Consider the following 23,369-nt stretch of genomic DNA (forward strand, 5'->3'; position numbering starts at 1 on the left):
CCCAAAGAACACTGAGGGCCAGGCCAGCCCTGGGCCTCCTGCAGGCACTTCCTCTGGGTTCCAGCACCCTGCTTATCAGGAGGCCACAAGAGCATCTATTTCTGGCCTTGCTGGAAATAGTGTGGTCCTTAAAGGGTGTGTGGGGGGGCGGAGTTAGCTTCAGGAACAGAGAAGTAGCCAGTGGAGGGACCAGGGACTCATTCCTCTGTGCCTGGAGGAGCAGCTCGGGGTCAGTGTCTGGGCCGGGTGTGACTTCTAAGCTAGCTCAGGAGTGTGTGTCATTGCTGTCCTTGTCAGCTCCCTCCCCATGTTTCTGCTCAGGACAAGAAATCTGTTTGCTACCAAAGAGTCTATTTCTCTCTGTACATTTCTTCTTTGGAACCGTGCATGCATGTGTGTGTGCATGCCTCTGTGTGTGTGTGTGTGTGTGTGTGTGTGTGTGTGTGTGTGTCTGTGTGTGTGTGTGTGTGTCTGTGTGTGTGTCTGTGTGTGTGTCTGTGTGTGTGTGTTTGTGTGTGTGTGTATGCCAGAGATCAGTGTCAGGTGTTTTTCTCTATCACTCTCTTCTACCTTATTATCTTTTAAAGATTTATTATTATATTTATTTTTTATTATTTTTTCTAAACATTTATTATTATGCATGTATATGGGTATTTTGCCTGCATGCATTTGTGTACTAAGTGCATGTAGGCCAGAAGAGGATACTGGATTCCCCTGGAACCAGAGTTATAGACAGTTGTGAACCACCATGTGGGTGTTGGGAACCAAAACCTGGTCCTCTACAAAAGCAACAAATGCCCTTAACCTCTCAGCCACGTTTCCAGTCCCTGCACCTTAGTTTTTGAGACTGGGTCTCCTACTGGATCTGGTGCCCCTGACTTGGCTTGATTGGCTGGCAGGGTCCACCTGTCTCTGTCTGCCAAGTGCTAGGGTTACAGATCCACACCACTGTGCCTGGCTTTTGCATGGGTTCTGGGAATGGAATTCAGGTCCTGGTAATGGTTCCCCTTTACAACATGTGTAGAAGTTTGTATGCACAGGAAGAGACTGAAGAGTGTCAACATAAGGAACTTTTTTACCCTTAGCTATACATACTGCCTCAACTTCTGAAATGCTAGCTGACCCCTTATGATGCGTGGACGGCACAAATGGAGAGTATATAATTGCATCTCTGTGATATCATCTCCCAGCTTGGATCTAGGCTGCTCTCTGAGCCCCCTGCCCAGCCCCTTCTCTAGGTGACCTTGCTCTGACCTCTAGTTCCATTGATGGGTCTTCACAGGGACTTTGGCTTCCTTCTCTTCTGGGCAGTTTCTTCCTTCTCTTTATACCTCAGTAGCAAGCTGACAATTGTTTCTATGTGGAATTGAACAGTCTTGTCCCATTCCCACAGAAGCCATGGCTATTTGATAATTCCTATGATGCGTGCTGAATGGTTCTGGTTTTCTCTTCTCCAGAGTCACAAAAGCATCCTCAAAATTGTTCTGCTACAGTGGAAAAAGGCGAATTGAGGAAAAATATTAGTTACACAGTGCCAGCAGTGTGTAGCCATTGCAGATCACAAAGCTGTCAGCTAGTTAGAGAAATAGTTTTCAAGCAGACACGCTGAAGCAAGACAAAATACAAACAAAACAACAAAGAAGCTGGTTGGTTCATCACAGGCAGGAATCTAGAAATAGATTGTGTATATTGAGGACTTGAGGTGATGATTTTGATAAACAGTATTGGTCTATAGCAAAATACATTAAATACATTAAATATTAAATAATCTTTATGTGAGGTAGCAAGTCCTTTCTGCATTGTACTGACGGTTATCTGTGGGTGTGAGAGTGTGAGATTGAGAGAGAGAGAGAGAGAGAGAGAGAGAGAGAGAGAGAGAGAGAGATCAAGTGAGTTCAACCTCAGGTATTGTTCCTTAGGTATCAACTATCTTGGTCTTTCTTTCTTTCTTTCTTTCTTTCTTTCTTTCTTTCTTTCTTTCTTTCTTCCTTCCTTCCTTCCTTCCTTCCTTCCTTCCTTCCTCTCTCTCTCTCTCTCTCTCTCTCTCTCTTTCTTTCTTTCTTTCTTTCTTTCTTTCTTTCTTTCGACAAGATCTCTCACTGGCCTGGGACTGACAAATGAAGCTGTCTGGCCAGTGAGCTTCAGGGATCTGCCTGACTGTGCCTCCTTAGTTCTGGGACTATAAGCACACGCGTATAATGGACCAGACATTCTTCACGTGGAATCTGGGAATTTTACTCAGACCCTCGTGTTTGCACTGCAACCACTTTACCAACTGTGTCATCTCCCAGCCCCTGACAATTTGTTTTCTCGACATATGCAGCACATACGGCGTGATACCTACTACTCATTTTAAATGGCCTCTATCTTTATAGTCTTATGTAGGAAGGAAGATTGATTTCACAGCTCAGAGGTGTAAAGTTTGTATATTTTTTCAGTGCTTAGTAAGATACATTACAGGAAGACACAGTAAAGGTTGTCTATGTGGAACTATTCTCACTTGGTTTCCAGCAGGAGGAGAAAGGGACAAATATAAAGGCCATTGTAGCATTGAGCTTGAAAGAATTGCATGTTGGGGGGTTTGTGGCCAGAGGATAAAGTGCCTCTTCCTCCCTGAACTTGCAAACAACTGAGTGAAAAAGAAATTGGGGGTGGGTGGGTAAGGAGTGACAGAGAGTCATGTAGCCCAGGCTGGCCTCAAACTTAGTATGTAACTGAGGATGATCTTGAACTTCTGATTTTCCTGCCTCAGCCTCCCAAATACTGAGATTACAGATGAGCATCATTCTACATAGTTAATGTGTTGTGCTGGGCTCGAACTCAGGACCCTGTGCAAGCTAGGCAAACGCTCTGTCTGCTGAACTACATCCCCAGTCCAGAAATAAAGAGTGAAAGACACCTAACAATGTGTGCAGGGATCTTGGGCTCTATGCTTGGTGAGCTGCCTGGAGAGCACGCTTGGAATTGTGCCCTGGTCACTGACTCTCCAGCACTCTTGGGTGCTCACAGGTAGCCTGTAGACAATCTTACCCTAATGGCAGAAAGCAGAGCCAGGCAGGTGACTGTGGAAGTGTCAATAGAACCAAAAAAGGACAAGGAGGCTGAGCATGGCCTGACTTATCCCAGGTTCACCATCAGAAAGTGTGTCTGCCTCTGCCTTGACAGAGTGTGGCTGGGGCAGAAAGTGGGGTGGCGGGAAGCTTCTGTTACCTCAGACTCACCCAGGGGCTGTCACCTCTGCAGGAACATAAGCATTCAACAGACAGCTAGCACTATGTGAGTGTGGTTACTGTGAGCATGGTTACTGTGGGTGTGATTACCAGCATACCCTGTACATGGAAGCAAGAGCCTGGGTGATCACTCCCCCTGGCTCTTTGCACAGTTTCTGAAACTGTGCTGCCACTGTTTTTAACTAACTAAGAGTAGTCCTTCCACTCCATCCTTAGTGCTTAAGGTGGCATGTATGTGTGTGTGAGCATGTGTTCATGTGTGTGTAACTCATGCATATGGGGGGCGTTCAGAGGACAACCTGGGGTATCCAGTGAGCCTCATGGAGTCTCCTGTTTCCATCTCCTCAGTACTGGGATTATAAGCATGCGTCACCACACTGGAATTATTATGTGGGTTCTGGGGAATTGAACTTGGGTCTTCATGCTTGTATGTCAAACACTTTTCCCCACTGATCTATAGCTCAAGTTTCCAAGTAATTTTCAATATCTAAGACTTTGTTCAGAAGGCTGTATGTATCTCTGCATTTATTCATAGAACAGCAGCAGCTAAACCAGAAGAAAGTGACCCACCCTGGGTCACACAGCTGGGAGAGAAAGAGTTGGGCTCTAATCCTAGGTCTTCAAGATGCTTCCAAATCTCTAGGCTGCTCAGGTTGCTGTGGGCTAGATTGGTCTCCAGTGTGTGGTCAGGCACAGCTACACGTGAAGCAGCCTGGCACCTTTGGTTTTTTTAGGCAGGGTCCCTGAGGTGTCACAGCTGTGGGTCTCCTAGTGTAAAGAGAAGCCAGTCGAGGAGCTATTGAGAGGTGGAAGGGAACATTCCCCCCAGTGGCTGAAGTAGCTTTGACAGAGACCTCCTGGGGCCATGGGTTGCTTCCTTTGGTTCATAGAGTGGTGTAGAAAAGAGATAGGGAGATGACTAGGCTGGATCCCCAACCCTACAGAATGGGGGAAAGCAGAGCTGAGGTTTGAACCGAGGCCTTTGGACTCCAGCGTTCCTTCATGGGCTTTGTTCTCTCTTCCAAGCCTGAGCCCATCTTCAAGACTTGGGCCAGACAGACACATGCCCACTCAGCAGGCTTCCGGGGCAGGACCTCGTCTGTCACTTCATCCTGACGTCCCTGTGCTGGCTCATTGTGGTGCTGCGACTTCACGGGTGGGTGGGTGATGAGTTGGTAAGGGGGTCAGGGCACGTGTGTGCAGCTGTGCAGCCCTCTCTGTCTTCTCCTTGACTGTCTTGATGCTTTGTGAAGATTCTGCTTATTGGCAGATAGTGCCACTTAAGGTCTGGCGTAGGAAAGAGGACTACCTTCTTGGTGTGAATGGTTGGCAGATACCCCAAGGGGACCCTCCAGGAGGCTGGAGATCAGGAGTGGGAGGAGCAAGGAGACAGGAAGGCTTTTTTGTCTTGTTCTGTTTTTGAGGCATGGTCTTAGTTTCCCCAGACCGGCTTTGAACTCCTTTTCCTCTTGTCTCAGCTTCCTGAGCAGTGGGATAATAGGTGTAAGCCACCATGCCTAGTGAGGAGGCTGAAGTATGAGGGCTAATGTCACATCTTAGACAGGGCAACCCGAGGTAGACAATATAAGGCAAGGGACTGAGGAAAGGAGTGGTGATGGGGACACCCCCACATGGGTAGGGAGGGTAGGAAGTGGGAGGGTGGCTAACTCCAGGAACCAGGGTGAAGAGGGTATCTGGACCTGGGGAAGACCCAAGACGATGCCAGGAAGGGGTGGGACATGCAAAGACCAGGCCTCGTTTGTGGCTGTTATCTTATTTCTTCAAGCAGGAAGCCCAGCCACGGAGCCCCACCACACAAGAACACATGGTCTGAGCTCAGCCACCCTCAGCCTGCTTCACAAAGGCAGGTGGTTGTTTTACCGTGTGCCCTAGGCAGAAATCCCCACCAGTACAGACAATGACCCTGACCATCCGGTCCCATATCCTTCCCATTAGTGGTGTCTGTTATCAGGAAACTGAGGTGTGTGGGGGTGTCATCTGCTGTGTCTTGTGCTATTAAGACACATGTACAAATATGGCTGTTTCTCCTTGGCTGAACAGAATATATTTCCTATATTTTTGGTGTGAGCCTAGCCTTTACCGGCTGAACCATCTCTTCAGACGGAACTGTATCTCTCTCTCTCTCTCTCTCTCTCTCTCTCTCTCTCTCTCTCTCTCTCTCTCTTTCTCTCTCTCTCTCTGTGTGTGTGTGTGTGTGTGTGTGCGCGCGCGCGCGCGCGTATTTGTGTGTATCTGTGTGAGCATGCCTGTGTGAGGCAGAGATCAGCACCAGTTGCTTGCCTCTGCTCTCCATCTTATTATTTTCTTTGAGACGGAGCTTCCCATTTTGTCTGGGCTGGCTGACTCGTGGGCTCCAGGGACCAACCTGTCTCTAACCCCAGTGCCAGTGTTATAGATGCATGTGGCCACACTCAGCTTTTATGTGGGTGCTGGGCATCTGAACTCAGGTCCTCATGCTTGCATAATACTCACATTATCCATTGAGCCATCTACCCAGTTCCTAAATCTAATACATTTCTGAGAACTTGATGGGCAGCAGTTTTGTGGGGCTAACGATGTATTCTGTCATATTCATAATACAGAGGCAGCAGGATTGTCACTCAGTCTGGACACCCCAACCAGTGTCCTCAGCATTGATTAACACTCAGAGTAGACTATTTAAGATTTTCCATTTCCCCTACGATAAGAGAGCATCTACTCAAAAGAATACCAAATTGTTTGATGCTGTAGTGATCTTTTGCTGGGCATCTGTTATGATTTGGATGGAAAGTGCCCTTCCCCATAGACTCATGTACTGAAGGCTTGGTTCCCAGCTGGTGGTATTCTTTTGGAAGGTTCTAGAAACTTTAGGAGGTGGGTCCTAGCTAGAATGTTACTGGGGTATACTCTTGATAGTTGTGTCTTGTCTGGGTTCCTGTCTGTCTGTCTGTCTGTCTGTCTGTCTGTCTGTCTGTCTGTCTGTCCTCTTCTCCCTGACCCCTTCTCCTGACTAAACTCTGCTGTGACATGCCATCCCCATCATGAGAGAGTAACACCTGAGAATGGAAGCTGAATCAACCCATTCTTCCCTAGGCTGTTTATGTGAGGTGTTTTATTACTGCTCCACCATCTGACATAGCAGGTGCAAATACAATGTCAGAAGGGAGGAGAGACGGCTCGTTCAGGAAGTGCTTGCTGTGTAAACATGAGACCCTGCATTTCATGTAGGATCTGAGCACAGTGATGCACATCTGAAACCCCAATGCTGGGATGTCAGAGACTGATCTGAGGGGCTCACTGGCCCACCAGTGTAGCTGGATTGGAGAGGTGCAGGTTCTTGAGAGACGGTTCAGTGGTTAAGGACACTGGCTGCTCTTGAAGAGAACCTGAGTTGGGTTCCTGGCATCCACATGGTCACTCCCAATCATCTGAAACTCCAGTTTCAGGGAATACAACCCCACCTTCTGGCCTTCACAGATACTGCATGCATGTGGTACACAGGCATACATGTAAAATAAAAATAAATTTCAAAAATAAAGTGGAGGGCTAGAGAGATGGCTCAGAGGGTAAAGGTGTTTTCCCCTAAGCCAGACAACCTGAATTCTGTCGCTGGGACTCACATGGTAGAAGGAGATAACTGATTCCCCACAAGTTGTTTTTAGATTTCTAGATGCATGCTAACACACACACACACACACACACACACACACACACACACACACACACACCCCAATACTAAATAAATAAATGTTTAAAGGGAAAGATGGATATTAACAGGAAGATACCTGATGTTGACCTCTGACCTTTATGTGCACCATGTGCACACACAAGGGCACCCCCACCATGTATACACATGATCATGAACATATTCATACAACACATAGTACAGTAGTGGTTCTGAGTTACCACTTTCTTTTATGCTTTCTCTACTTTGTGTTGTCATGGAAACAGTAACGAGACAACCTGTTAAAACACTAACTGAATTTCAGCCCTGTTAGTATAGTACCAGGCTTATTAGATGTAAACATTAAGAGTCAGAAGAGACCCCACAGAGTGGGGCACCGGGTTTGATTCAGGATGGTCTTCAACATGCAGAGCAATGGGTGTGTGCCTCTCTCGCTGCCTGCCGATGTAAGCCCTCACTGTTAGCGTTGGTGCCTGTACTTGAACCTTCTACAGGAGGTCTGAGGTCTGGATGATGCAGTTTGGGGTTGATGGCAATGGGGGGATCCAGACAGTGAGAACTGAGCATGTCAGTTTGGAGGACAGAGAACAACTTGTAGTCAGTTCTCTCCTAACATTGTGTAGGTTCTGGGATTGAACTCAGGTCTTAGCCTTTACCTACTATCTTGCTGGCCCTATACTTTATTTCATTCATTCATTCATTAATTCATTCATTCATTCATTCATTCATTCAATGGCTCCCATCTATCATTGTTCAATTGTGTTAATAATCTAAGAATGAATAGGTAACACATACTTAGAAGTTTCTACACTTTTGTCAAACCTACTAGGTGCTGTTAGGTATAGACATATACCTGTAATCTCAGGATTTGGGAAACTGAGGCAAGAGGTTTGTGAACTTGACACCAGTCTGAGTTACATATCGATATCCTATTTCAACTCCCCTAGCCATCCCCCTGAAGATGATTGAGTGTTGTCTTAGTTGGGAACACACACATACAGACAACATTCACTCCATCCTCTCTAGAGTCCTGTGTCCAAGTAATGTTGTCGCTCCTATATTTGACAAATCAGAGGCTGGCAAAGTGAAATCACTGCCTGAAGCCACTGCTCTGGATGGGAAGGTTGCATGACAAACTCAGGCTGGCTGTTTCAGAGTCTCTCAGCCTGAATACCAGCCATGCCGTGTCTTGTGACTAGGACAGCTTCTGAACATTCAACAACCAGGAAGTGCTCTTGAGTTGTCGAGTTGGGTTCATATGGAATCTTCGTTATGTAAGCACAATGCATTAAACCATTGCCCATTGGTAATCACTGCACCCTGAGTTCTGCCCTGCTCTCTGAGGGTTGAGGGCAGGGCTGTAAGTTTAGATCCTGAAGTCACTGGGTGCTCTGGCAACCAGCTCCCATCCTGAGACTCTTTAAGGAGTCTCCTGACCATAGGAAAGACATACCAGTTTGGAGATGCTGTGAGTTTTAGGAATTGTAACCCAGAGTGTTGGGGCAGATACCAAATATGTACATTTTATATCACTTTATCAATGCGTATCTGTCTATAACCTACTGAGCCCATTTAGTGTTGCTTGTATGTAGCATGTTTAGGAATGACCACTTGAGACTGGATAATCCAAAGGGGGCTCTTCCTGGAGAAAATTGATTCTTTCTCGGAAGCCATTGATTGCTTGTAGCTCTTCATCTAGGGGTGGGGTCTTTTGACATTTACTCCATGTCAAAGAGTGATGTCACTATACAGGGCTTGTTTAGGCGAATATATTGCAGCCTCCCCATCATGTTGTGAAGACACTGTGTTGCAGCGGGCATCCTGGTTCTTACAACTTTTGCACCTAAAAGCAGCTTTTCAGTGCCCCCACCCGTGTTTTTTTTTCTTCCATTGAGGTAGATCACAATTGGGGCTCAAGGGAAATGTCTTAGGATTTCTATTGCTATGAAGAGACACGTGAGCATGACAACTCTCTCTCTCTCTTTTGAAAGATTTTATTTATTTATTATGCATACAACATTCTGCTTCCATGTATATCTGCACACCAGAAGAGGGCACCAGATCTCATAACGGATGGTTGTGAGCCACCAGGTGGGTGCTGGGAATTGAACTCAGGACCTCTGGAAGAGCAGTCGGTGCTCTTAACCTCTGAGCCATCTCTCCAGCCCCGAGCATGACAACTCTTATAAAGGAAAACATTTAATTGGGGCTGGCTTACAGTTTCAGAGGTTTAGTCCATCATCATCATGGTGGGAAGCATGACAGCGTGCAGGCAGACAGGGTGCTGGAGAGGAGCTGAGAGTTCTACATTTGGATCATCAGGCAGCAGTAAGAGACTGTTAGCTACTGAGCCCGTCTTGAGCTTCTAAGACCTCAGAGCCCACGCCCAGTGACACACCTCCTCCAACACAGCCACACTCACTCCAACAAGGCCACACCTCCTAACAGTGCCATTCCCTGTGGACCTCTGGGGGGCCATTTTATTCAAACCACCCCAGGAAAAGAGGACCATAATCACAATTAGTCACTGGGACAGGTACTCTTAGTGCTACCTAGAGAGGTTACTAGTGAGAATCCGCCCACCTGCTACTGTGATAAAGTATGCTGTATCTGGTTCCTAAATCCCAGTTCCCTTGGCAAAGCTCAAAGCTCTAGTTTAATGTTTCTGCCTTGGGAGGGGATGAGTGTTGGAGTAGGGAATCCCTAAAGCCTTGTGTCAACCAGCTTTCCAGTGTGACAACATACCAGAGATGATTGGCTAGGAGAAGGAAAGGAGTTTTGGCTTTTGGAGATTTCAGCCCATGTGGCTCCACTGTCTCAGGGCTGTGGTGAGGCATGGAAGAGAGCATGTGGTGAAGCCTAAATGCTCACCTCATGGTGGCCAGGAAGGAGGGTGGGGGGACAGAGAGGAAGAGGGTGGAGGAATGACTTAGTTCCTCCGGCTACTCCCCACCTCTTATCTAGCACTCCTAATAGGCCACCAGGTTCAAAACCTGTCAATGGACTAGTTCATCCACCAGGTCAGGGACCCTGATCCAGTCACCTCCTAATGGCCCTGCTTCTGATCTCTGTTTCCAGTGTCCGGTCCAAGCTCTGATACATGAGTGTTGGGTTACATTTAATGTTCACATCATAGCACCTGTCTTAGTTAGGGTTTCTATTGCTGTGAAGAGATACAATGACCATGGCAACTCTTATGAAGGAAAACATTTAATTGGGGTTGGCTTAAACTTTCAGAGGTTTAGTCCATTGTCATCATGGGACATGATGACACACAAGCAGACATGGTGCTGGAGAAGGCACTGAGAGTTTTACATCTTCATCTACAGACAGCAGGAGACTGTGTGCCACACTGGGCCATAGCTTGAGAATATGAGCCCTCAAAGACCGCCCCTGCAGTGACACTAAGGCCACACCTATTCCAACAAGGCCACACTTCCTAATATTGCCACTGCCTTTGGGCCAAACAGTCAAACACATGATTTTGAGGGGGTCATTCCTATTCAAACTACCACAGAACCCCTCCTTCTGGGCTGATTGGGTGACAGATGCCTGGTGGCTTTTGGTTTCCTGTCCATACTCAGGAGGAGTGGACTCTAGTACAGACATGAGCTCACAACTATCTTCTAGGGTAGAGGTACTGGGGTACCTGGGTGGCAGGGCGTGGCTTTACCCTCTTCTGCAGTGAAGTATGGATTCTGATAGGCTTGTGTTTGCTTCTTCTCAGTGGACATCATGGAAATAAAGGAAATTCGTCCAGGGAAGAACTCCAAGGACTTTGAGCGAGCCAAGGCCACAGTCTCCCGCCACAAGGCAGACTGCTGCTTCACCATCTTTTACGGCACCCAGTTCGTCCTCAGCACTCTCAGTTTGGCAAGTGGGTGCACATTTGTCCACATGTTTCCCTCCCTGGGCCTCCTTTCCCTTCTGAGAAAGATCTCTGGAAGAGGATACTCATTGTTCACTAATGTATTTTCTGGACACTGTGTCCAGTCCCAGCCCTACTGTTTTCTACTGTTTTGGGCACAGTATCTAACCTTTCTGAGCAGCAGTTTGCTTGGCTGTAAGCTGGGGAGAATGATGTGACTGCCTCCTTGGGACATTGTGAGGAGTGTGTTGTGTGTCTGCCTGGTTCAAGAGAGAGTTGAATACGGGTGATTAGTGCGGTCACTGCAGGCTAGGCTCTGCTGGGCAAAAATGTCACTTGCTTTCCTATAGCAGTTGCTGCACAGCAAACGTGGATCTGAACGGACTGTCCTGAGACCTTGGGTGCATATGTAGGCACAGAGAACATACATATATGCATGTGCACATATATATACAACACACATGGATGACTGCACAAAGCATACACATGTACACAGTACATATACATGCCTAAATATAATAGAGTGTGCATGCATTCATGCACACAGAACACACACACACACACACACCCACACACACACACACACACACACACAAGTGCATACGTGTACATAACACATACACATGCAGGCATACAGTGCACATATGTATGTATATATACACAAAACACATGTATGCATGAACACAGCAATACACACGTACACATTGCACACTCATGAACACATCAAATGTATGCACAACACATTCACATGGCACACACACAACACACATATGCACGTAGACACCACACACACACAAGCCTCCACACATGATTCCATGTAGCATATAAACACATATACATGCATGTACATATCAAAGATGCCTATATATAGCACACACATGGATGTATGCACATAACACACACAGCACACATGCATGTACACATGATATAGCACGCATGCATACAGACAGAACACATGTACATATAACTCACATATGTGAAGATGGGATTTCTGGCCATCCTTGTAGTGTGCCTATCAAAAAACTGAAGCGTGAGCTGGGGATAGAGCTCATTCGCAAGGTCCTGGATTCCAGTCTCCAGCAGAAACAAAAAGAGTCACCCAGGAGTTCACACACCCTCTCTCTCCCATTCTGTCTACAGCTGACTCAAAGGAGGATGCAATGAAGTGGCTCTCTGGCTTGAAGATCCTACACCAGGAAGCAATGAGTGCATCTACTCCCACCATGATTGAGAGGTACACCTTCATTGTTCTCTTCCTTCTTTGTTCTGTGGCCACAGAAAGGGAAGAAATGGGACATTCAGTCTTCAAGCTCATCGGTGCCCTGTATGCAGCAGTACCAGATAGTGGCTGAGGACTCACCAGTGTTCCAGATAGGAGTCTTTCTCCCTAGTGGTTAGCCCTGGCCTTTAGTGTGAACAGGGCACCTCAGCTGAGTGGAAACGCCCTTTGGGGCATGTGTGTATGTGCATGTGTGTATGAATCTGTTTGTGTATATCTACATGCATATAAATGTCTGTTCACGTATGTGCTTCTATGTGCCTATTATGTACATGTATGTATGAGTATATTTGCATGTGTATATATTTGTGTATCTGTGCATGTGTTCACGGTATGTGTATATACATGTACATACGTATGTGTTTCTGTGTTATATGTTTGTGTTCATGGATACATGTGTGTAGACATCTCTGTGTGGGTCTGTGCATACATGCATGTGTGAAGGGTAGATCTTACTTGTGAAAGGATTTAATGATGGGTGAAGTGGACTGAAGCCGAGTCTTTAGGAAGCCACCTCATGATGTCAAGTGAAGGCCTTCCAAAGACTGTCTTCAGAGTGACATGTGTGCATAGGTTTCAGGGCTGGGTCATGAACCAAAACTTGCCTTCACGCGCCACTTTTCCTCTTGGCTGTTTGGGAATAAGTGGTAGGGAGCTTTCCTTTATGGAGACTCCACTTTATCTCATGAAAGGGCCCTCTGGGCTTAGACAGGGTCTTCAGCCTCAGTGGGGAGGCCGGCTCCCAAGCTGCCTTATGGAGGGGGTTGGGACCCTTTTCTGATTTTGGTGACTTTGTCCTCATTCCCTAGAGCTCTTTGGACTTGCAGTGTTTTCTGACTTTTTTCTCCTTTTGGCTTCAAATCTCTTTACAGTTGGCTGAGAAAGCAGATTTATTCAGTAGATCAAACCAGAAGAAACAGGTAAGGACCACTGATAGTTTGGCAGTTTTCTTTGAATGCCATGCCATGACTTGCTTGTTTTAGTGTTTGGGGAGTGGGTTGGTACATGCTCTGTAGTGGGAAGGGTCTCAGGTTCTGGGGTTGATGGTGATCAAATCCTCTGCATGTTGGAGAGCCCCAGCCCAGCTGCAGAGGTGACATCTCTGCATGGGCACTGGGGCCTTGTAACAAAGATCGAAACACCTTCCATGTCCTGGGAACCCAGCAGGAACCATCATGACATGACCACGGTGCGAGAATTGGAGAAATCCTCAGTTGTGGGATGCTAGCTGCCCAGTGGTGTGTGGTGGCAGGATAGATTTCCAGCTGTGGTCCTGAGTGGCCCCCGTCTCCACTCCCTCTGCTGCTCTGGTCTTTGTTCTTTGTTAGTCTGAAGGACAGATAGCCACAGTCTCTTTTGCTTAAATTTGCATTTCTTTCTGTGTTGGTGACTGAGCATCTTTTTGTTTATTTCCTTGTTCTGATTAATAATGAAGTGATAAAAGGCACTCTGGAGCTGGAGAGATGGCTCAACAGTTAAGAGCAATCTTTGCTCTTGCAGAGGACCTGAGTTTGATTCTCAGCACCTACATGTTGGCTCATGACCATTCATAACTGTAGTACCAAGGGATCTAACACCCCTCTTCTGACCAGGCACACACATACTGTATATACGTACACACAGACAAAACACTCATATACATAAATAAAATAATTTATAAAAGGCCCCCCCACCCAAACAAAACAAAACCCCAAACCACCCTGCATGGAGCTGTGGAAAACATAGCCTCGAGGCAATGTTAACTCTTTATGATCTTTGTTTCATTTTTTGTCTCACATTTGACCTTTTATTTTTTTTAAAAAAGAGTTTATTTTGAGTCTGGAATATGGCTTAGTTGGTATAGTGCTTGCCTAGCGTGCATGTGGCTCTGGCTTCCATACCAGCATGAATGGAGGTGTGCCGTGCATGTTGTTCTAACACTTGGGGTTGAAGCAGGAGGGTCAGAAGTTCAAGGCCATCATCTGCTGCATAAAGAGTTGGAAGCCAGCCAGGGCCACGTGAGGCACTATTACAAATAAATAAATACATTCTTCTTCTTTTATTTTTGGTTTTCATATTTGAGGCAGAACTAAAAGACACCGGCTCTCCCATTTTGTCCCTGTGTCATGAAGGTGACTTGATGTTGGGCATTGATATCTGTCTCTTGTTCACTTCTGTCTCTTGTTTAGTGTACCCAGCTGGGGCATTTGTGACCTCTAACCCCAATGATGACCATGCTTTCTCTCCACTGCATCTTCCTCCTGTCAATCGTCTCATGTCCACCTGTGCCTGCTGTCCTCTGGTGTCACCGGGATGGAGCTAGAGGGGTGCTGTGGACTTCTACATGCCGGGGCCTTAGGGAGCTGTCTTCTCTGAGATTGTGCTCATTGTGAAGACTGGCTGAGGGGACAGAATGGGCCTCTCTGGTCACCACTGTCCCCGTGGTGGTGGGGTTGTTCACTTATGTCTCTTCTTTGAGGCAGAGATAGATGCCTGCCTCTTGCTGAGGATGGATTCTTCAAATCCTGCCTAGAAACCCATCTTCCCATCAGCCAAGAGGAGACCTGTTTCTGCCAGTGGTCCCTGGTGCGCCTCCACCCCTTTTCTCTTTCAGCTCCCTCCCCACAGTCCCTGCTGCTTGGCAACACTGAGAACTGGAGATTCCCACCTTCTCCAGGAGGCTCCAGGGATATTTCAAAAGGAACTTTGACCAAAGGGCTCCAGAAAGAGCAGAAAGGGCAGCCTGGCCAGTTTCCCTCCCTTTCCTGTCGCCCACAGTTGCTGACTAAGTCTGGTTTCCTAGCCAAAAACTCAGGAGCTGCCAAGGGCAAGAATGGACTGGCCCAGCTCAGGCGGAGCCTGAACTCCAGGTGTTTTCCTTGGCTCAAGTCCTGTTTAGCTTCTCAACTTCTCCTGGGGCAAAAGGGTAGCAGCTGGCTTTTGGGGAGAACTCGCCTGCCAACAGCCACTGTGTTAAGCCCATCACATACCTACCAAATGCTTCCAGCCAACCATTGAGCTAGGCACCCATCATACATCTGAAGACACTGAGGCACAGAGAAGTCAAGTCACTTGCCTAAAGCAAGTGTGTTGAGGATGATGCCACTATTCATAGTAGCATCATACTTAACCTTTTGAGTGAGTTTTAAGTGGACAGCTCTATGGGGTTGTGTTCACAGAGTTGTGCGAATGTTGCCACGTTCCATCTCCAAAGCTGGCAGTGAGTGAGTTCCATCTCATTGACACGGTCCTCATTAAACTCCGACTCCCCAGCCCCTCCCTCCCAGGATCCTGAGAGCCATTGCTCTGTACCATTTGGTTACCTTTGGTGACTTGTATAAATGGAACCATAATCCATTGCCCCTTGAACTCTTGCTGATTTAATTTCATTTGGATTAAGACTTCCAGAGTTTATCCACGCTGTGGGCAAAGCCCTCTACCATTGAGCTATACTGTTGTATCTGCAGTTGCCTTTTTACTTTTTCTTTTGAGACAAGGTCTCACATGGTTGTCCAGGCAGCAAGCCTTTAACTTGTAATCCTCCTGCCCCAGCCTCTAGAGTAGCAGAATTGCATTCTTTTTTAAGACTGAATAATGTTCCAAAGCTTGTTCACTCTTGGGCTTCCTTCTGCTATAGTGACTAATGGTATACACATGAGAGATGCCTGCTGGGGTCTCTGCTCTTCATGTTGGAGCAGTGGGGACAGGTTAACATTCTAAGGGACTCCTGTGCTGTTTTCCATAATGGTGGTGTCCTCAAAGTCACCCACAAACATCTGTTTCTTCCTCATCCTTGCCAACACTCTCTTCCCTCCGTCCTTGCCCCCTGGGTTATACCACTGAATTTGCATGAGCAGAACAGACTTCCTTCTTCAGCTCTGCTGGGACTGAGGGAAGACTGTTGGGTCTGCCGGGATGTGGGAGGGGGAGCACAGCAAGTGGGGGAGGAGGAGAGCTCACTTAGCTCCTGGATGCAAATAGGTTTCCTGTGGTTAATAGCCAAGGCCACACCTGTGCAGATTCTGTTACACTGGCCATCTACACCACCATTATGGATTTTGGGTGTGGGTTTTTTAAAAATGCTTATTATTTTATGTGAGTCTTTTGTTTGCATGTATGCATGTGTGTGTGTACTGTGTGTGTATCTGGTGCCCAAGGAGTTGAGGTAGGATCCACTGGAACTGGAGTTACAGATGACTGTGAGCTGCCATGTGGGTGCAGGGAATGGAACGCAGGTCCTCTTGAGAAGCAGCTAGTGTAACTTCTCCAGTCCCAGCTCCCTGCTTTGACACAGGGTTTTGCTAGATATTCCAGGGTTGAGAAGTAAGTCCTCAAAGGGAGGGGAATTCTCAACCCCTTGAGGGCAAGGTGAACCCTACAGAGTTTCAGATGTGGGGGTCCAGACCTGAAGAATTTTCATTTTGGTTAATCCTTGGGATTCCCTAATGGCCTCAAGAAGCAGAGCCCTTCAGCTCCACGGTGACTGAATACATGGACCATTTAATTAGTGACAGCTACAGTAGATGGCAGTTCTTCCATCATAGCTGTGTGTTCGGTTGGCTGCTGGTGTGTTGACCCACACAGATATAGAACATATGCATCACTCTAGAAAGTTCTGTGAGGTTAGCCAGGTTTGGTGGCACACGCCTGTCATTCTCACCTTTTTTTTTTTTCATTTTTTCCAACTTTTTTTATTTGAATTAGAAACAGGATTGTTTTACATGACAATCCCATTTCCCTTCTCCCACCTGTCCTCCCCTACCCGCCCCCCCCAACTAAAACCTTATCTGTCACATATCTTTTCTGCTCCCCCTGGGTGGTGAGGCCTTCCATAGGGTGTCATCAGAGTCTTTTGTTTCCTTTGGGGTGGGGCCTAGGCCCACCCCTGTGTGTCAGGGAGTATTCCTCTATATGGAATGGGCTACCAAAGTCCACACCTATGCTAGGGATAAATACTGGGCTTCTACAGGAGGTCCCATAGATTTCTGAGGTTTCCTCACAGAAACCCATGTTCTTGGGGTCTGGATCAGTCCCATGTTGGTATTCCAGCTATCAGACTGGGGAGCAAGAGTTCCCGGATATTTAGGTCAGCTGTTTCTGTGTGTTTCACCAGCGTGGTCTGGACCTCTGTGCTCTTCACTGGTCCTTCTCTGCATCTGGGTTCCAGTTCAGTTCAGTGATTAGTTGTGGGTGTCTGTTTCTACTTCCACCAGCTGCTAGATGAAGGCATAAAAGTCAGTCATCAATCTCATAATCAGGGGAGGGCATTTGAGGTAGCCTCTCCTCCATTGCTGAGATAGTTAGCTGGTGTCATCTTTGTAGATCTCCAGACATTTCCCTAGTGCCTGATTTCTCTGTAAACCAAAAATGTCTCCCTCTATTATGGTATCTCCATTCTTGTTACCGTGTATTCTTCCCCTGACTCATATTTTCTGCTCCCTCATGTCCTCGGCATCCCTCTTCCTCTCCCCTTCTCATTCTCCTAGCTCCCCCCCCCCTTCCCATGCTCCCAATTTGCTCAGCAGATCTTGAACCTCTCCCCTTCTCCAGGGGACCATGTATGTCTCTCTTAGGGACCTCCATGTTTATTAGCTTCTTTGACAGTGTGGATTGTAGGCTGGTAATCCTTACTCTATGTCTAAAATCCGCATATGAGTGAGTACATACCATGTTTGTCTTTTTGCGATTGGGTTACCTTGCTCAGAATGGTTTCTTCAAGATCCATCCATTTTCCTCAAATTTCAAGATTCCATTGTTTTTTTCTGCTGAGTAGTACTCCATTGTGTAAATGTACCACATTTCTCTATCCATTCTTCGGTTGAGGGGCATCTAGGCTGCTTCCAGTTTCTGGCTATTACAAATAGTGCTGCTATGAACATAGTTGAACAGATGTCCTTGTTGTATGAATGTGCCATTCTCACCTTTAAGATGCTGAGGACTGTGGTAAGAACCTGTCTTAGCACACACACACATACACACAGGTGAGAAGAGGGAGAGAGAGATACAGACGGACAATAACATAAGCATTAATATCACTTGTGTGATATTTGGGATAATTGATTATTTTTTCTCAGTTTCCCTGTCTATATACAGCCATGATATCATCCAGGCTGGATACTGGTTTACGGGATTCAGTGAGGTCACACAGCAAAGTGCCTGGACAGGGCTTGGCTTACAGAAAGCATTCCACATAAATATTTATTGTCATGATTATTATAAAAAGCTGTGGGCAAGACAGTTGTTTAGCATCAGGGTGGCAGGCAGGTTCCAGGCTGGTGATGGCTGCCCAAGGAATAGCCTTGAAGGATCCCAGGACCCAGCTCAGCCTTCTGGTGATCAGTTGATGTTGTCTGCATGGGGGGGGTCAGCTTCCCCTTGGGGGAAGTTGTTTCTTGTTGTAGTTCCCAAAAGTGATCACTCTGGTTTCCAGTTGAGCCCTAGGATGGGATCTGCATTACTAGTTTGTGTTCAGGAAGTGAATGCTGGAGACTCTGAAGAGACTGAATGGCTACAAGGGATGCAGGCAGCAGGGCTGGCTGGCTACTGCTCCAGGGGGAGTTCAGGCACTGCCCACCAGCTCTCTGGAATGAAGGTTCAGAGAGTCAATTCTGCTTTGTATGCTTGGACCTGTCACCGGCTAGCAAGGGCCCCTGGCATGGGATGGGCCTGTGAGTAAGACACTCTCTCCATCTCATGGGAGTGGCAGAGGTGGGTGCAGCTGAGAGCTGCTGGCATCCCTCCTTCCAGCTGCTGGGAAGTGCTTGGGTTGACTGTGTGTTCCTGGAGGTGGGGGTGAAGAGGGAGTTCTGGGAGGGGACTCATCCCTAGCATGAAGAATCTGAAATAGCCCTTTGCCCCCTGCCTTTGGACAGGTGTCTAGTTGGAGTGCTTGGGTTCAATGTCCCAGGTGCTCATGCTTCCTGAGCCTGCTCCATTAGTCAGTCCCTAAGCAGCTGCATTGGGTCTTGGGTCCCCTCCTTATTTTCCATTTCCAGATGTGGGCATTTTCTTTACTGGTGCAGCCTGGGTTCTTCCTGGGGACCTCTGACTTCTTTCCTCTCAATCTTTCTCTCCTGTGTCTTGCCATTGTCACCTGCTACTTCCCTATCTTCATCCTGCCCTGGTCAAGGGGTATGTCACTTACCCCAAAGCCACCTTCAAAATTCCTCTGGCTTCTGAACACAGTCAGCCCCGTTGGCCCATGGGGGGGTGTCCAGTGGTGGGAGCCTGTGGGGGTCTCTGCAAACACACGGCCAGCAGTGTCGATTCACATGAGGCAAGAAGAAAGTCTAGTTCAACACGACTCAGTAGCTGGTGCTGGTTCAAACTTTAAGAGTCTGACACCAGGAAGTTTTTTGGTAGGTATATTTAAGTAGAGTACAATTTGGGAAAAAAGGGTTCTTGGTGATAAATAACTCAATCCTGTGTGCACTATAAAGTTTAAGGTACAACTACATCGAAACCTCTTTATAAAGTACATGGGACCCTTTCCAGAAAGCTGAATTTTATAGATTGAGAAACAATGCTTAAGATAAGGGTCTGGGAAGCCAGGTGTGGCTTGCCATACAGACAGCACAGAGATCACCAGGCTATTAACCACTCCCGGCCTTCTGGGTGGAAAACGGGTTGTGCAACTCTTCCCCTGAAGGGACTACACTGTGCATTTAACATCCCTGGATTCCCTAGTGTTTCTCTGTGCGCACAAGGACCTCGTGCCCTCTGTAGGCACCTTGAGCACTGTTTGTGCAGTAGGACAGGGTGGTATTGTGCAGTCCAGGCCTGACGGAAGCAGAGGGAAGAAGGCTGGAGGTGGCTGCAGTAGTATGTGGAATAGCACATGCGGCTCTCCTCTGAAGATTATAACAAAGGCCAAGGTGACAGTATGGGGGCATAAGTTCATTTTCGGCCTGCACTGCTGTGCTCAAATTCTGAACCCCAAAATCACTAAGAGACCTGATCAGATGCAAAAGCAAAGAGTCTTTAATTAATTATCAAGTTAACTGTATTAACTTGGGTCCTCCGTCCATCCGACACAACGGGTGGAGGGAGAAGGACCTGGAGGGACCGTGGGGCAGGGATATATTGGGGTAGAGCAAGGGGAGTGTCTGAGGTTTGCAGCAGTCTCAGAATTGGTGCACTTCTGGGCTTTGGCAACCTATCCTGTGTTGATTGATCAACTGTAGCTGCAGGTAGGTTGCTATGGCCTATAGGCCCTCCCAGGGCCGTTGCTAAGCTCTGCACGCCACTGTTACTGTAAAGCACATCTAGAACCCGTCAGCTAACTTCTGATTAGTTCCTTGCCAAATGGAGGATATCTGAATTCCTAGTGACCAGGGTAAGGTTGGGCAAGGTCTGGCAAGGTTGGAAGCTCAGCATATGTTGCTGAGTCAGAAGCCTACATCTTGCTGGGTCTTTTCTGCAGTCTGTATTGGCTGCCAAAGCTGGGGGGCTAGATGAGGGTCTGGTCCCTTCAGTACTTGGGGCAGGGTCCTTCTTGAGCCAGCAGCCCTCTCTACCTCTGCTGGATGCCTGGGTCTCCTGCCTGAAGGACCCAAGTCTCTTAACCTGTGGCCCATCTGGCACTCTCATCTCTGGTGTGGTGTTCTGAAGGCCACTAAATGTGGCCGTTCTGGGTGACCTGGATTGCAGTGACTCTGGTCTAGTACCGCTCAGATAGCAGACCTCTCTGAGCTTCAGTTTTCCCAGTGGAAGTGGAGATGGTCCTAAGGGCTGCCTCATGAGACTTTTGCAGCTGGGGAAATGTAGCTGGACCTCAGGGAGCAGAGCCCCACCTCCGATGGCCCCCATTAACATCCCTTCCGGTTGTTCCCACTTCCCTCTTTGACTCTTGCTCTCCTCTTCACTAGAAGCTCAGGAGCAGCTCCCGGAGATCTCTACTCTCAGGCGTTCTGGCTTGATGACTGTTGTGGAATTTGGTTTGGATTTAGGCTGGCACTGTTCGCCCTCACCCCCTCCATCCCCTTAAGCCATAGTCCCCACCTACTCTGAACCCTCGGGCCAGAGCTTGGTGCTTTGTGTATATGTATAGGTAGACATGAGTAGGGCAGGCAGGTGCCACGGCTTGGATGAGGTTGACTTTCTGGTACACAGCAGGTACCTCCTGCCTTTCTGTCTGCCCCTCCAGTTCACTTTACTTTGAAACTCCATGAGTGTTTCTGAGACTCTTTGGGCGCCTGATACTCATAGTGTTCTGACACATTGGGTCTCCTACAGAGCCATCTCTCACATGACCTGTCTGCCACCATCGCTGAGGAGTAGGGGCCAGCCTTCATCGTCAGGCTGTCCTTTTCTATTGCCCCTAAGTGTCTTGTTTCTAGTTAGTTTTCTCATGGAGGGGGAGGGGTGCTAAGGTGGGTGTTGATAGGGTTGTACAACCCCTCCTTCCCACCTCTGAGATTGATGAAACTGAGGTCTTCCTCTTCTCAGCATCAGTCTCCGGGAGCTGAAGGCCATCTTGCCCCTGGTCAACTTCAAAGTGAGCAGTGTCAAGTTCCTCAAGGACAAGCTGGTGGTAAGTAACGAAGCTCAGCAGGGGAACTTGAACTCAGACCTGCTTAGTATCTCTTTCAGGAACTCATGCTGGCCTGAGACTCTGTGGAATGGCGCCCAGCAGAGTCCTATGCCTCTGGAGCGCATCAGCCCTGGTCCAGCTAGTGGAGCCCTGTGACTTTCAGAGGGCCCTTCTGAGGACTTGCCAGTTGGAGGGGTGGAGATTATCTTGTTGGACTGTGTGACTTGGAACACCTGTGCAGTTCTGTCCTCCCAAGTCTGTCTTTCACCATTCCAGGACCTTCCTGCAGCCTCTTACCTTAGTAACAGGAACACACAGACCCATTGTAAAATGCTGTGGCAGATGCATTCTACAGGGTACTAAGGAAATATGCCATTGCGTTTTGTATGTAAGCCCTGTTAGCAGTCTTATTAGGCCTGACTCTTTTTTTTTTTTTTTTTTTTTTCTTGAGACAGGGTTTCTCTGTGTAACAGCCCTGGCTGTCTTGGAACTTGCTTTGTAGACCAGGATAGCCTTGAACTCACAAAGATCTGCATGCCTCTGCCTCCCCAGTGCTGGGATTAAAGGTGTGAGCCATCAGTGCCCAGCTAGGCATGACTCTTTTTTTGTCCTCTTTCTTCAACCACTCATTCTTCCAACTGTCTGTCCCTCCTTCCTCCATCAGTGCAGTTGGTTGTATTGTTCTGCACTGGAGCTGTGGATGGGACAGCCAGCAGAGTCTCTCTGCGCTGTGAATGTTGGGATGCAGTGGGGGCAAGGCTGGATGGAGCTGATGAAGGTGCCTCTTTCCCACTACCAAGAGATGATGTCAGGAAATGAACCCTCGATCCCAGGAGTCCCCACAGGGGGCTCTCCTAGCCATGTTTGTGTCAGCCGACATTCATGGCTTTCTCCTTACTGACCAACTGCATTCCTTTGAGTACTAGTGAGCTCCTGGGACAGTAGACCCATGTTGATGCTGCCTGTGCCATTCTTGGACCTGCCCACCAGGTCCATCTGCTCATCACAGCAGAAAGCAGACATGAGAGATTGAGAGGGAGAAGGGACAAATGTCGTTAATCTCCATAGGCCTTTCAATCTTGTTTTCTTTTAAATTGAATTTTAAATTATAGGCATGTGTGAGGATGTCCCTGTGTGTGGGTGCACGTGAAGACAGAGGTGTCGGATTCCCCTGGAGGTGCCAGTGCAGTAGAACTTAGCCACCTGACGTGGTTCTGGGAACTGAACTTGTGTCTTTTACAAGAACAATATGTGCTATTAACCACAGAGCAGTAACCCCAGCCCTGCAGTCTTGCTTTCTCGAGCAGTTAAAAAAACAGGCATTTTCAAGATACTGTCTTGGTTTCAGAGACATCCTATGAGGGCAGCAATAGCGCTGCCATTTTACAAGTGAAGAGACCAGGAGTCTAAAAGAGTCCAGTAAATTGATCAAAGCCATAAAGCAACTGACTAAGGGTGGCCCCTCGTTCTTGATTGAGTGAGTCAAGTTGTTTAATACAGTTTTCCTTAGGGATAGGGTGATGGCTCAGTCAGTGAATTCCTTGAGGACCTGCGTTCAGGTTTCAGAACCCATGTAAAAAGAGCTAGGTTTTGGGCTGACAATATGGCTCAGAGGATAAAAGTGCTTGCCTTGTGAGTTTGGTGACCTGAGTTCAATTCCCAGAGCCCCTGTAAAGGTGGGAGGAGAGAGTTGATTCTGCAGTGTTGTCCTCTGACCTCTACATACGCAATGTGGCATCCCTGCTTGTTACATGTGTGTACACACAGCAATAAGAAAGAGAACCAGGCTGGGCATG

General features: G+C 47.6%; 1 protein-coding gene across 2 annotated transcripts in view; it reads left to right on the plus strand.

Annotated features, from left to right (window-relative positions):
• Plcg2 (phospholipase C gamma 2) overlaps nt 1–23,369 on the plus strand; it is a 140,933-nt gene that overhangs the window by 45,609 nt on the left and 71,955 nt on the right. For both annotated transcript variants that reach the window (XM_027410778.2, XM_035442708.1), the window contains 4 exons: nt 10,643–10,792; nt 11,924–12,017; nt 12,935–12,982; nt 21,489–21,573. In XM_027410778.2, the coding sequence (XP_027266579.1) occupies nt 10,643–10,792; nt 11,924–12,017; nt 12,935–12,982; nt 21,489–21,573 (377 nt within the window). The remainder of the gene's footprint in view (nt 1–10,642; nt 10,793–11,923; nt 12,018–12,934; nt 12,983–21,488; nt 21,574–23,369) is intronic.

This window comes from Cricetulus griseus, chromosome 3 (assembly GCF_003668045.3).
Source record: "Cricetulus griseus strain 17A/GY chromosome 3, alternate assembly CriGri-PICRH-1.0, whole genome shotgun sequence".
NCBI lineage: Eukaryota > Metazoa > Chordata > Mammalia > Rodentia > Cricetidae > Cricetulus > Cricetulus griseus.